The 13,362-nt window shown below is 37.3% G+C and overlaps 1 protein-coding gene across 1 annotated transcript in view; it reads left to right on the top strand.

The window, feature by feature from the left end:
- The window catches only part of MICU2 (mitochondrial calcium uptake 2), a 112,752-nt gene that overhangs the window by 83,398 nt on the left and 15,992 nt on the right, over positions 1–13,362 (top strand). The window contains exons 6-8 of the mRNA XM_024230994.3: positions 732–814; positions 7,658–7,723; positions 11,951–12,048. Coding sequence (XP_024086762.1) covers positions 732–814; positions 7,658–7,723; positions 11,951–12,048 — 247 coding nt within the window. The remainder of the gene's footprint in view (positions 1–731; positions 815–7,657; positions 7,724–11,950; positions 12,049–13,362) is intronic.

Below are 13,362 nucleotides of genomic sequence, written 5' to 3'. Positions count from 1 at the left end.
AGGAAGAGCAGGTGTAGGGGCTCAACCCAGCACTTTAGCTTGAGCCCAGGAGTTTGAGACCAGCTTGGGCAACATGGTAAAACCCCATCTCTACAAAAAAAATTAAAAATTTGCGAGGTGTGATGGTGCACACCTGTAGTCCCAACTACTTGTCGAGGCTAAGTTAGGAGGATTGCTTGAGCCCAGGAGCTTGAGGCTTCAGTGAGCTGTGATCACACTACTGCACTCCAGCCTGGGTGACAGGTGAGACCATGTCTCAGAAGAAAAGAAAAATTAGAGGACTCTGTGGACTGTTTGTACTATCTTTACAAAATTTCCATAAGTCTAAAATGATTGCAAAATACGTTGTTGTTGTTGTTGTTGTTTAAGTACTCTGAGAAAGGGAAATAAAAAGTAATCATTAATTTGAAAATAACCAAGGTACTGTAAGAATATAGAAAAGCCCCTAGTACAGCTAAAGAAATAAATTAAGCCTACAAACTAATTTTGCATTGAAAGGGAGAACACTTACTAGCAGAGCAGCAGCACCTATGGAAAGGGTGTTGGAGAAGGCAGGGAACAAAGCCATAACACCAAATATCAGCCTTTGGAATTGTTATAAGAAATCATTATTTTTCTGTGTAGGCACTTATACAGTTTCTGCTAGTGTATGTCAAATTTGAAGATGTATGTATCTACAAATAACTTGCTTTTCATCAACATTTAAATATTCATTTTTCACTTCACTGCAGAACCCCATTCTGGATTTCATGTTGCTTTTAAAATGCTGGATACAGATGGTAATGAGATGATTGAAAAAAGGGAATTTTTTAAGGTAAGTAGATGCTAATTATTTTAGGTTTATCATAAAATACCTGGATGTTTGTGTGATAATTTTACATTTCCATTAAAATCAAAATTGTATTCATTGTTTACATATGAACTATTAGGAAATTATTTGGACATTCAAAAATATTAAATTTTCTATAATACAACCATAAGGACACCAATAAGTGAACAGAGCATAAGATTCCAAAAAGGGAAGTAAGCATAAGCATCTGTTTTTTAGGGTTACATTTTTATGATTTCAGCAAATAATACGATAAGAAGAGTTACATAGGATATATATATTTTTAAGAATATGTGTTGATATGCTAAAATTATACTAAAAATTATTAAAGATATACAAAAAGAATAGACATAATAAAAACTTAAGCCTTCATAAAGAATTGGGAAAAAATGAAAATGCTGCAATAGTTATAAATTGGTGCAAATTTTCCAGGAATTTGCTCTAAGGCTAATATTTGAAGAGCTGAAAACGTGTTTAAATGGTATTTTCTAAGATGTAACTCTAGAACACCCAACAAGTAAATTTTATTCTGTTCCCGAAAATTTGGTGCTAATATTAAAAAAAATAAAAAAAAAACCTCAATGCACATCAACCAGTTCGATACGTGCCAGTTAGAGTTAAGTGTTTTTAATCGATTGCAGTGCTTTATGGAGAAAAGAAAACATAGATATATATATGGCATAGTGCTTAGCACATACTAGCTATCCCTCTTGATGAATTAATGAGTACTTACGTAAATGACAAATTAGGCATGTACATAAATGACTTACGACATTTTTTTTTAAAGCCTTTGTGATATGAAGCAAATGAACTTCTTACATTGCTGGTGGGAATAAAATGGTACACAAATGTTAGAAAACAAAATTGGTAGCTTCTTTTAAAATAAAATATATCCTTGGCATATGACCTAGCAATTCCACTTTTACTTAGTCAAGAAAACACATTCACCCAAGACCTGTATATTAATATGCATAGTTGCTTTATTCACGATAGCCAAAACTAGAAACAACCAAAGTGTTCATCAAGTGAGTGGATAAACAGATAGGATCCATACAATAGAATACTACTTAACAGTAAAAAGGAACAAACCACTGATAAATGCAGCAACATGGATGAATACATGCTGTACGATTACATTTATTTGAAATTTTAGAAAAGGGGACTTACCTACTAAAAGCAGATCACTGGTTCCCTGAGGCCAGGAGAGAGTCAGGAATTGACTGCAAAGAGAAATGAGAGAACTTTCTGGAGTACTGGAAATATTTTAGATCTTCTTTGGAGTGGTGGTTACATTGGTGTATAAATTTGTGAAAACTCGTCCAGTGCATGATCCTGAAAGCAAAAACTGCATTTTAAAGGGGTACATTTTACTGTATACAAATTGATTCCAAATCCATCTTGTTCTAGAGCCCCTGCTCCTTCCTCAGTGTCAGCCCTCCTCATTTGAAGAATTCTTCGGAGGCCTGAGTTGAGAAAGATCCTGATTCTGAGCTTGGAAATGTTGGGCTTGAGCAACTGAATGGCCATGCCTACAGACGGACAAGAATAGCAAGCAACTGGAGATCAGTAATGTAGCCAGGACTGGGGAACATCCTCATAGGGGTGATAATTAAGTTCTGAAAGTATATGACCCCAAAGGGGAAGAAATAGAGTGAAAAGGGATAAGACCAGAGACTTGGGGAGCAGTGTTTCGTTTATGAGGTCAAACTGAGGCTGAGAAGCCAAGAAATGAAGCTGAGAAGGAGCAGAACAGTGAGCAGAGTACCAAAGAGCCCAGAGAGTGCAGGATAGTGGAGTGTGAGGAAGACAAGAGCAATGGGAGAGGGAGTGTTTAAAAGCAGTGAACTCTCGGGGCTGGCCACAGTAGCTCACGCCTCTAATCCCAGCCCTTTGGGAGGCTGAGGCGGGCGGATCACCTGAGGTCAGCAGTTTGAGACCAGCGTGACCAACATGGAGAAACCCCGTCTCTACTAAAAATACAAAAAATTAGCCGGGTGTGGTGGCGCATGCTTGTAATCTCAGCTACTCAGGAGGCTGAGACAGGAAAATCATTTGAACCCAGGAAGCAGAGGTTGTAGTGAGCCGAGATTGCGCCATTGCAAGCGAAACTCTGTCTCAAAAAAAATAATAAAAATAGTAAAAAAGACACCGAACTCAAGAATAAAAAGTGGGCAGCTAGGTAGGGACTGAGTAGAGAGCCCCTGAAATTGTGTAGGTCAGTAGGAACCATTACAGAGCAGTTTCAAAAGAGTCGTGGGGACCGACACCACAGAGCAAAAGGCTGAAGAGGAGTGAATAGAACTTCAAAACTGGTAGCAGTAGATAAAAATATTCATTTGAGATATTTGAGGACTTAATCGAATATCTCAAATAAATATTTGAAGGAAATGTGTTTGCACAAGTGGGACCTGAAATACCAGTGCCATAAGTCACAAGATACCATCCAGCTACTTCACTCTACCTCGGGGACAAGAAATGGATAGATTTAAAAGTATTATTATTCGTAGGGAGGTAATTTGTATGAAAAGGCCATATACCTAAATAAGTGAAATTCTATTAGGTTAGTTAAGCTGTGAGAATTTGCATTTACCATAATCCTTTCAGACCTGGGCGGATTTTATTTCTGTTTTTATTCCTGGGAGTTACAAGGTACACAGAGCCAAATCTTGGAAGTACTGGACCCACTGTACACACATCCAAGAATAGTAAAGCTGGAAGCGATTTTATAAAGTGGGCATAGCAGAGCCCCTGATAATAATAGTGGGCGTCATACTCATCAGCACCAAACTTTTGATGCACTGTGGTAATGTTTAGTGATATGTGGCCAAATCACAAAGTCCGTAGACAAAGGAGATCCTGAGCATGAAACTGAACATGAAAAAAGGCAATAGAAGGCATATTGTTGTTGTTGTTTTCACAGAGCTACACTGATGTACCTTTTACCATACAGTCCTTATTGTACCTACAGCCTCTACTCCTGAATGTGTTATGCATACCTACTTTAAAATTTTTTCAAATACATTTTTTCACACAATAGCTTAACATGCTGAATTTATGGAACAATTTCTGAATACCACAGATATCTCCATAAATGTTGGAAAATTGTTGGGTGATTACCTCATGAATTAAGAAAATATCCAAAAGAATATGTAAGGATACATCATTGATTTTGTTTTTAAGTGTATAAAGGTCACCATTGTAAACATGAAAGAAGGTTCTTTGTGCTGATCATAGAAATGAACCACTAAAGTTGATTACCCATAGAGCGTGATACAGCATGTCATTTTAAAAAAAAACAGCATTGAAGAGGAAAAACTACATTTACATTAATTATTTGAATAGTTTTTTCACTTCCATGGTCTTTGTATTAGTAAACCTAAGTATGTAGTGTGTGTGTGTGTGCGTGCGTGCATGTGTGCGTGCGTCCATGCGTGTGTGTAGATGGAGCCTCGCTCTGTCACCCAGGCTGGAGTGGTACAGTGGCACGATCTCAGCTCGCTGCAACCTCCGCCTCCCGGGCTCCAGCGATTCTTCTGCCTCAGCCTCTCGAGTAGCTGGGATTACAGGCATGTCCCACTGTGCCCAGCTAATTTTTTGTATTTTTAGTTAGAGACAGGGTTTCACCATGTTGGCCAGGCTGGTCTCGAACTCCTGACCTCAGGTGATCCACCCGCATCAGCCTCCCAAAGTGCTGGGATTACAGGCTTGAGCCACCGTGCCTGGCCGTATGTAGCATCTTATATTTGAGATTTTCTTCAAAGAACCAAATAGTTCTTTTCGCATCAAAAAAGCATATTTAAAAGGCAGGGATTTATCTTAGCTTATCTAAATGTTTTCCTAGTAGATTTTATTTATTGCTCTCCCTACCATATATATACTAGAAAAGTAATGAGAATCACTTTAATACCTAAAACATAAATGTAACAAAGTTATTTGAGTAGCAAATGTAAAAGTAATAATGAAGTATGGTAATAAAAGCCTTGTGAAGATGTCCTAAAATACAGATTGCCTCAGTTTGTTACTTTTGTGTTTTGTGAATATTCATGTTTTATTAACATTCAGATCTGAAAACTGTGTTGGTAAGTGTATTGCTTACTTCTTTATCCCAAGAACTCGTAAAATAGCAACTGTCTGTGTGAGCTGTTCTCTGTCAGCTAATAACAAAAAATAGCAACTGTGATCAAAGCCAGTAATGGTTAATCCATTTAATCTTTACCTTGATCAGTGGTACATGTGCTTATGTGGGATGCATGCCAGGGTTTTAGTGCAATCTCTCTAAACAGTAGATTAATGACAGGTCTGTTTCCTATTATCGGTTGCTCCTTAGGTGGTCTTTTCATTTCACGTTGCTTTCATATTGGTGGGAAGGACTGCATACTTAATATAGTAGCATTATAGTTTTATCATACTAAATACACCTGCTAGAGTTATTTTTAAATAAATATAGATGCCTTTTACGTGAGTTGTCAGGGAAATGCAAGTTAAAACCACAATGACATACTACTACACTCAAGAGAATGACCAAAATTAAAAAGACTGGTCACATCAAATGTTGGTGAGAATATGAAGAAACCAGAATTCACTTTGGAAGATAGTTTGGCAGTTTCTTATAAAGTTAAACAGATTTGTTATCTCCTACGTGTTTATCCAAGAGAAATTAAAAGCCACATCCACAAAATTGAGTTGTAAAAGATGTTTGTGGCATTTTGATTCACAGTAGCCAAAAACTGGAGCCATGAAAACACCTATCAACAGGTGAATGAATAAAGAGTGGTATATTCATAAAATGTAATAAAACACAACAATAAATGGCAACAGACTACTGTCAGGCAAACAACATGGGTGACTCTCAAGACCATTATGCTGAGTGAAAGAAGGCGGACACAAAAGAATACATACTATTTAATTTCATTTATTTGAATTTCTAAACTAGGGGAAACTAATTTAGGTGGGGAAAAAAATCAGAACTGTCTCTGTGGGAACAAGAATAAAAGAGAAGCCAGGATTGACTGGGAAGAGACACAAAGAAACTTTGTCAAAATTGTATGGCTGATATTTGTACATTTTAATATATGTATTTTTTCCTGAAGAGCTGTAAATAATAATTGGGAGGGGAACAGGGAGCAGGTAGAGGTATAGATGAGCCAGGAATGGCAGAATACTGATAATTATTGAAGATTAATAGTGTTTATATGGTGACTTATTGTAGAATTCTGTTCATTTTACTTAAGTTTGAAATTTTCTGTAATAAAAATTTTTAAGAGGTTCCAAGGGAATAAGCACAGGGAGAAATGTTTGGATATTGAACTTGGCATTATACCATTTGATTGTCAACTTTAAAAATAAAAGGTAAAATAAATATAAACTTTTTTCCCGAAAATAATTAAGTAGGGGAAAGGGGGGCATTGAAAACTGACTGAGAGATTTAGAGAACTAGAAGTAAACCACTTGCCTAAAACAAACATAATAGAAATAGCTAAATTCAAAATAATTAATACGGAATTAATTGCAGCAGTTTTCAAACTGTTAAATAGCCCAGAAAAAAATGGATAGAGATGTGTCTCCTAATTGATTTGAATCCATAGTTTGGGATTTTGTCTACATCTGATTCTTTTAAAATGCTTTCTTTTTTAAATTTGCTTTCCATATGAGGATTGATACAATTGATTCTGAAAGGCAGGTAGGTTTTTTAATGTACTCAATTTCAAAGTACTATTTACAGTGTCCTAATTGGTAGAAATGTTAAGTCTTTAAATTATTTTAATGCTTTATAAATGCATAAAGGGAAAAGGAAGACTATGTGTATGATATAAATAGCTTTTTAAAAACTATTGGCCGGGCACGGTGGCTCAAGCCTGTAATTCCAGTACTTTGGGAGGCCGAGGCATGTGGATCACGAGGTCAGGAGATCAAGACCATCCTGGCTAACACGGTGAAACCCCGTCTCTACTAAAAATACAAAAGAATTAGCCAGGCATGGTGGCGGGTGCCTGTAGTCCCAGCTACTCAGGAGGCTGAGGCAGGAGAATGGCGTGAACCCGGGAGGCGGAGCTTGCAGTGAGCAGGGATCGTGCCACTGCACTCCAGCCTGGGTGACAGAGCAAGACTCCGTCTCAAAAAAAAAAAAAAAAACAAAAAACTATATACTTGAAAATGTCACCATAAACTAGTGATACAACTAATTATGAATAAAAATTATCTTGAAAGCATAATCTTGAAGTTCTTATAGAGTGCTGCCTAAGAACATGTATCTATTAAGTAAGCTAGCTTTCTCAGTAGAAGATTGTAGTAATAATAATGTTAATACTTTGTTATCTCTTTTATCTTTTGATTCTTGCATTGTCTAAGAGAAAAAGATAATAGGAGTTATGATTAGAAAGAATTTAAGGTGGTGGCTCACGCCTGTAATCCCAACACTTTGGGAGGCCGAGGCAGGCGGATCACAAAGTCAGGAGATCGAGACCATCCTGGCTAACACGGTGAAACCCCGTCTCTACTAAAAATACAAAAAAAAAAAAAAAAATTAGCTGGGAGTGGTGGCGGGCGCCTGTAGTCCCAGCTACTTGGGAGGCTGAGGCAGGAGAATGGCGTGAACCTGGGAGGCAGAACTTGCAGTGAGCCGAGATTGCGCCACTGCACTCCAGCCTGGGCGACAGAGCAAGACTCCGTCTCAAAAAAAAAAAAAAAAAAAAAAAAAAAAAAAAAAAAAGTTAATATTTAGCAAATAACTAGTATATGTTTTATAACAATAAGTTGGCATCTATTTTTTAGGTTGTTTTGAAAAATCTGGTAGGCACACATGTAAACTCATGTTTGCAATCTTTTTAGCTGCAGAAGATCATAAGTAAACAAGATGACTTGATGACAGTGAAAACTAATGAAACTGGATATCAGGTATGTACAGATGATTTCCAAACAATTGATATTAATAATAGCTACTCTATTTTGTTTGTTCAGATATTCCCAATAGGTACCAATAGATTTGGTATCAGCAATTTAATTTTTTTAATACAGTCATGCACCACATAACTTTTCAGTCAACAATAGACTGCATATACGTGGTGGTCTGAACAATAGGCTATACTTTATAGCAGAGGTGTGTGGTGGGGTATACTATCTAGGTTTGTGTAAGTACACTCTGATGTTCGCACAGTGACAATCACTTAACAATGCATTTCTCAGCAATACATGACTGTATTAAATATATGTGCTATATTTACATGTTCCTAACTTCAGGTGGTGCACAGGAGTATGTAGGTAGAGCAGAATTTCCCTCCCATTCACACAGTTCTCCTCCCTGGGCAATTAGTACTTTCAGTTTCTTGTGTATTCTTCCAGAGAGATTTTGTGCGTATATAAGTATACATGTAAAGAAGTAAATAGATACATCTATATTATTTTTTCTGTTTTAATATAAGCAGTAATATACTCTACATTGTTCTACACTCTTCTTTTTTAACTTAATATATGTAAAGATGTCTTTTTTTTTTTTTTTTTTTTTTTTTTTTTGAGACAGAGTCTCACTCAGTCTCCCAGGCTAGAGTGCAGTGGTGTGATCTCGGCTCACTGCAGCCTCCACCTCCCCAGTTCAAGTGATTCTCCTGCCTCTGCCTCCCAAGTAGCTGGGATTACAGGCACATGCCACCCACACCCAGCTAATTTTTTGTATTTAGTAGAGACAGGGTTTCACCATGTTGGTCAGGCTGGTCTCAAACTCCTGACCTCAGGTGATCCGCCTGCTTCGGCCTCCCAAATTGCTGGGATTACAGGTGTGAGCTACCGTGCCCAGCCCCTAGTTTTTTTAAAAGCACTCATTTAAAACAAATAGGGCAGGGAGGTGGGCATTGAACTTGGTAAAGAGCATCTACAAAAAACCTACAGCTAACATGCTTATTGATGAAAGACTGAATTCTTTTCCCCTAACATCAGGAGTAAGGCAAGGATGTTCATTCTTGCTACTCTTGTTCAATACAGTGCTGAAAGTTCTAGCCACTCCAGTAAGGCAAGACAAGGAAATAAAAGGCCTACTGATTGGAAAGTAAGAAATGAAACAGTCTCTTTTCGTAGATGGCACTGTCTCTGTAGAAACTCCCAGGGAATCTGCAAAAAAAAATCACAAAACAAAACAAAGCTTCTAGAACTAATAATTGATTTTAGGAAGGTCACTAGGTACAAGAAAAATGTACAAAAATCAGTCATGTGTATATGTCAGTGAACACCAGGGACACAAAAATTTTAAATATAATACCATTCACAATTTTCAGAAAGTAAGGAAATCTCTTCAGCAAATGTTGCTGGTACAACTGGATATCTGTGTGTAAAAGAATAAAGTTGGACTCCTATCTCACACCATATATAAAAATTCAAATGGATGTGAGAGCTAAACTTACAGAGCTCTTAGAAGAAAACATAAGAGCAAAGCTTCATGGCATTGGATTTGGCAACAATTTCTTAGATAATGACACTATAAAATCACAACAGAAGAAAAAGTAGATATATTGGATTTCATCAAAATTAAAAATTCGTCACTTTGGGAGGCGGAGATTGGCAGATAACGAGGTCAGGAGATTGAGACCATCCTGGCTAACACGGTGAAACCCTGTCTCTACTAAAAATACAAAAAAATTAGCTGGGCCTGGTGGCGGGCGCCCGTAGTCCCAGCTACTCAGGAGGCTGAGGCAGGAGAATGGTGTGAACCTGGGAGGCGGAGCTCGCAGGGAGCCGAGATCGAGCCACTGCCCTCCAGCCTGGGCAACAGAGCGAGACTCTGTCTCAAAAAAGAAAATTAAAAATTTGTGTTCATCAGAGGACACTATCAAGAGTATGAAAAGATAACCAACATAATGGAAGAAGATACTTGCAACTCACATATCTAATAAGGATCTATCAGTATATATAAAGAACTCTTCTTACAATTCAACAACAAAGTGATTAACAACCCAATTAAAAACTGGACAAAGGACTTTTAATATTTCTCCAAAGAAAATAGGCAAAAACTAGCACATAAAAGGATACTCAGCACCTTTAGTCATTAGTGCAATACACATTAAAACCATAGAGAGATATACAGCCATCCAAATGACTAAAAACAAACCACTGACACACCAGATGGTTGCAAGGATGCAGAGAAACTGGATCATTCATTGCTAGTGGGAATGTAAAACCACCACTCTGGAAAATAGTGATTGTGCTCCTGGGATTGTATCCCAGAGAAATTAAAACCTGTGTTCATACAAAACCTGTACACAAATGTTCTTAGCAGCTCAGTTGGGCAGCATCCAGCCCAAACTGGAAACAATCTAGATATCTTTTGTTGAATAAACTGTGGGGCTCCATTACCATGAAATACTGCTCTGCAATAAAAAGAAACACAATTGATATGGCAAAAGATACAACAACCTGAATGAATCTCCAGAGAATTATGCTGAGAAAACAAAAAAAAAATGCCAGTACCTAAAAGTTACAAACTGTATGATTCTATTTATATAACATGTTTGAAATGACAACATAATGGAAATGGAGAATTCATTAATTGTTGTCAGAGGCTAAAAAGAGGGTGGGAGCAGGAGGAAAGCTGGTGTGGCTATAAAAGCAACATGAGGGATCCTTGTGGTGAAGGAATGTTCTATAGGTTGACTGTGTCAAGTTGTGATATTTCACCATAGTTTTGCAAGATGCTACCATTGGAGGATACTGAGTAAAGGACAGAGAGGATCTTTTTGTATTGTTTCTTACCATTACGTGTGAAATCTATAGTTATCCCAAAATAAAAAGTTATTTTCTTTAAAGGTCTCATGAGAAATACTTATTTGTTCCTTGGGTTATCAGTTCTTCTAGACTGGGTTTTTGTGCCTTTTGCCTGATTTGTTCTTTTTCTATTTCTTGCTACAGTGCCTTTGTATAGTTGTCACGCCTTATATTTTCCTCATGCCCATGCTCTATCCAGACCCTCTCTGCTCTGGTAGAGCACGAATGAGATTCTCCTTAATACTCTTCTCACCATATCTAGAACTAATTTATCTTTTCCCCTGAGCTGCAGGTGCTGCATTTTGCTCCACCATTTTGTTTACTAAAGGAGAGAAGGGAGTTCCCTGGTCTAAATGTAACCCTTACTGGAGCACCTAGACTCTGCTTTCTCTCTGTGATTCTATTAAAATGTTCCAGATCACAGCCCACTCCACCCTCCAAGGTATATCCCACCCTGTGGGCTTCTGATTATTCCCTCAATTTAACATAGTGCCCTGAAAGAAGCCGTTGAAGCCCTTCTTCACTCTGCTCAAGTGCCACCAAGCTCCAAGCAGGAGCTTCTACTGAAGAGTTTGCCATGACTTGTCTCAGGGTTGTCTTCTCACCCTGTTAACCTACTTATCGCAGAGTTGAAGGTTTTAATGACTTCCTCCTAAGGAATTCCTCCTAAGGCAGTAATCTGACATTCTGAGAAGCAGGCTCGGGGTGGTGGTAGGATTACGAGACATGCTAGACTATCCCACACCTGAGTCTAGTGTTTCTCTGACTGCTCTTTTTCAAAATTGTGGCTTAAACTTATACCCCCTTTTGTTGTTTGGTTGCTGATGGTTTTTTTTTTTTTTTAGCAGTTTTGTTATTTTTGTTATTTTATTAAAAAATTAAAAAAGAATGTGTGAATCTGCTTCACTCATTACGTTTAATGGAATTCTCACCTGTTGATTTTATAATTAGGAAAAGCAAGTGTTTTGCAAGTATTTCCAACATTCAACAAAAGCGCAAAGACTTTCTTGCTTTAACTCTCTCAGTGCTGCTTCATTAGTAAAGGCCTAGAGATCATATTTTGAAGTAACATTTATTTCACTATTCTAACTTCTTTTTTGGCCTGATCTAAGATCTTGTTTCATGCTGAAGTCCACCTTGAGTATTTTAGCCCTTATTGTTTACTGCCTACTTGAACAACGATGGTTATGGAGTGTTATGCAAAATAACAGAAGGAATGGCTCTATCCCTCTTTTACAACTTTTGTTGTTGTTGTTGTTGTTGTTGTTGCTGTAAGAAGAATCCTTTCTGGATATTATTCTAAGATTTCTACTCTACAGATTCTATTTTTATTCTTATTTATAATTATTTTAAATTATTGTAATTTTTTAATAGGAAGCAATAGTGAAAGAACCTGAAATTAACACAACTCTTCAGATGCGTTTCTTTGGAAAAAGAGGACAAAGAAAACTTCATTATAAAGAATTTCGAAGGTAAATGCAAATATTTACATTCATTTAGGGAAATTTTATGGGTAAGAAATAAAGAGAAACAATATATTCATTTCCTAGAACTGCAGATCATAAAACTAAAATACTGTTTGTGGATTTTGTGGATCTGTATAGTATTTATCTCTGAGAACTAAACCCATGAAATAGAAACTAAAATTAGTATGCTCAAAATATTCTACCTTATTATAGAAAGTAATATCTGTTTCATAGAATACAGTAGTTCTTTTTAGTAACTTAATGTTTGCAACAAAGAACCATGCGCCTAGCGTCAGTTGTTCTTTAGGCAAAACAAACCAACCCAACTTAAAACAACAACAATTTGTTATTTTCATTAGTCTTTGAGTCGGTTGGGCAGTTCTCCTGATTGGAACAGGATTGGCTGATCTTGACAGTACTCTTGCATTTGCAGTCTGCTGATGGGTTTGCTGGCTGCTGGCTTTTCTAAGATGGTCTCAACTGGGACACCTCAGCTCTGCTTCATGTAGTCTCTCATTCTCTAGCACAGGGGTTGGCAAACATTTTCTGCAAAGGCCTAAAGAGCAAATATGGTCTCTGTCACAACTACATAACTCCATGGTTGTAGTGTGAAAGCAACCATAAACAGTACATTAACAAATAGACATGGACATGTTCCAGTAAAGCTTTATACTAACATTAATTTTAAGTACTTATTTAACCTCCCTAAGCTCATTTCTTTATCTAAAAAGTAGACATAATAATGCTTACCTTATATGATCAATATAAACATTAAAATACAGTGTCCTGTCTACCATCTTCCCAATGATAATAATGCCATGCATAGTGAGACAGTACGCCTGGTCCTCCCTGTGCTACTCCACTAACCAAAGTCTTAAAACAGATATCAAAAAGCAGTACAGAATAGTGGGGAAAAACACTGACTTGGGAGGCAGGAGACCTGCATCTTATTCAGCTGAATCTAGTTTAATAAAGATTTATTGAATGTGATGTATGCTATTATGTCTCAAATTACCCCTCAAACACTCAGGATAGTACCTTCTGGAAACTAGTAAAGATGCAGAAAAACATTTAAATACGTTGTAGTCAGTGCTTTCTTAGATAAATAGGGTATTTGGGTAGCACAGAAGATCACTTAGTGTACCCTGAGTTGAAGGTTGGGACTAGGTGATCAGGGAAGGCTTTCTAGAAGAAATACTAAGTTGAATCTTGACAAACTAGCCGGGATTAACAGGCAAAAGTGGTTTGGGCAAGGAGGCATTTGAGGGAATGATAACACAGCAAGAGCAAAGACGTAGAGGCGTGAAAGTGTATGGTTTG

The sequence above is a fragment of the Pongo abelii genome, chromosome 14 (assembly GCF_028885655.2).
Source record: "Pongo abelii isolate AG06213 chromosome 14, NHGRI_mPonAbe1-v2.0_pri, whole genome shotgun sequence".
NCBI lineage: Eukaryota > Metazoa > Chordata > Mammalia > Primates > Hominidae > Pongo > Pongo abelii.
The sequence above is the reverse complement of the archived record's forward strand: the minus strand, read 5'-3'. Positions and strand labels throughout refer to the sequence as shown.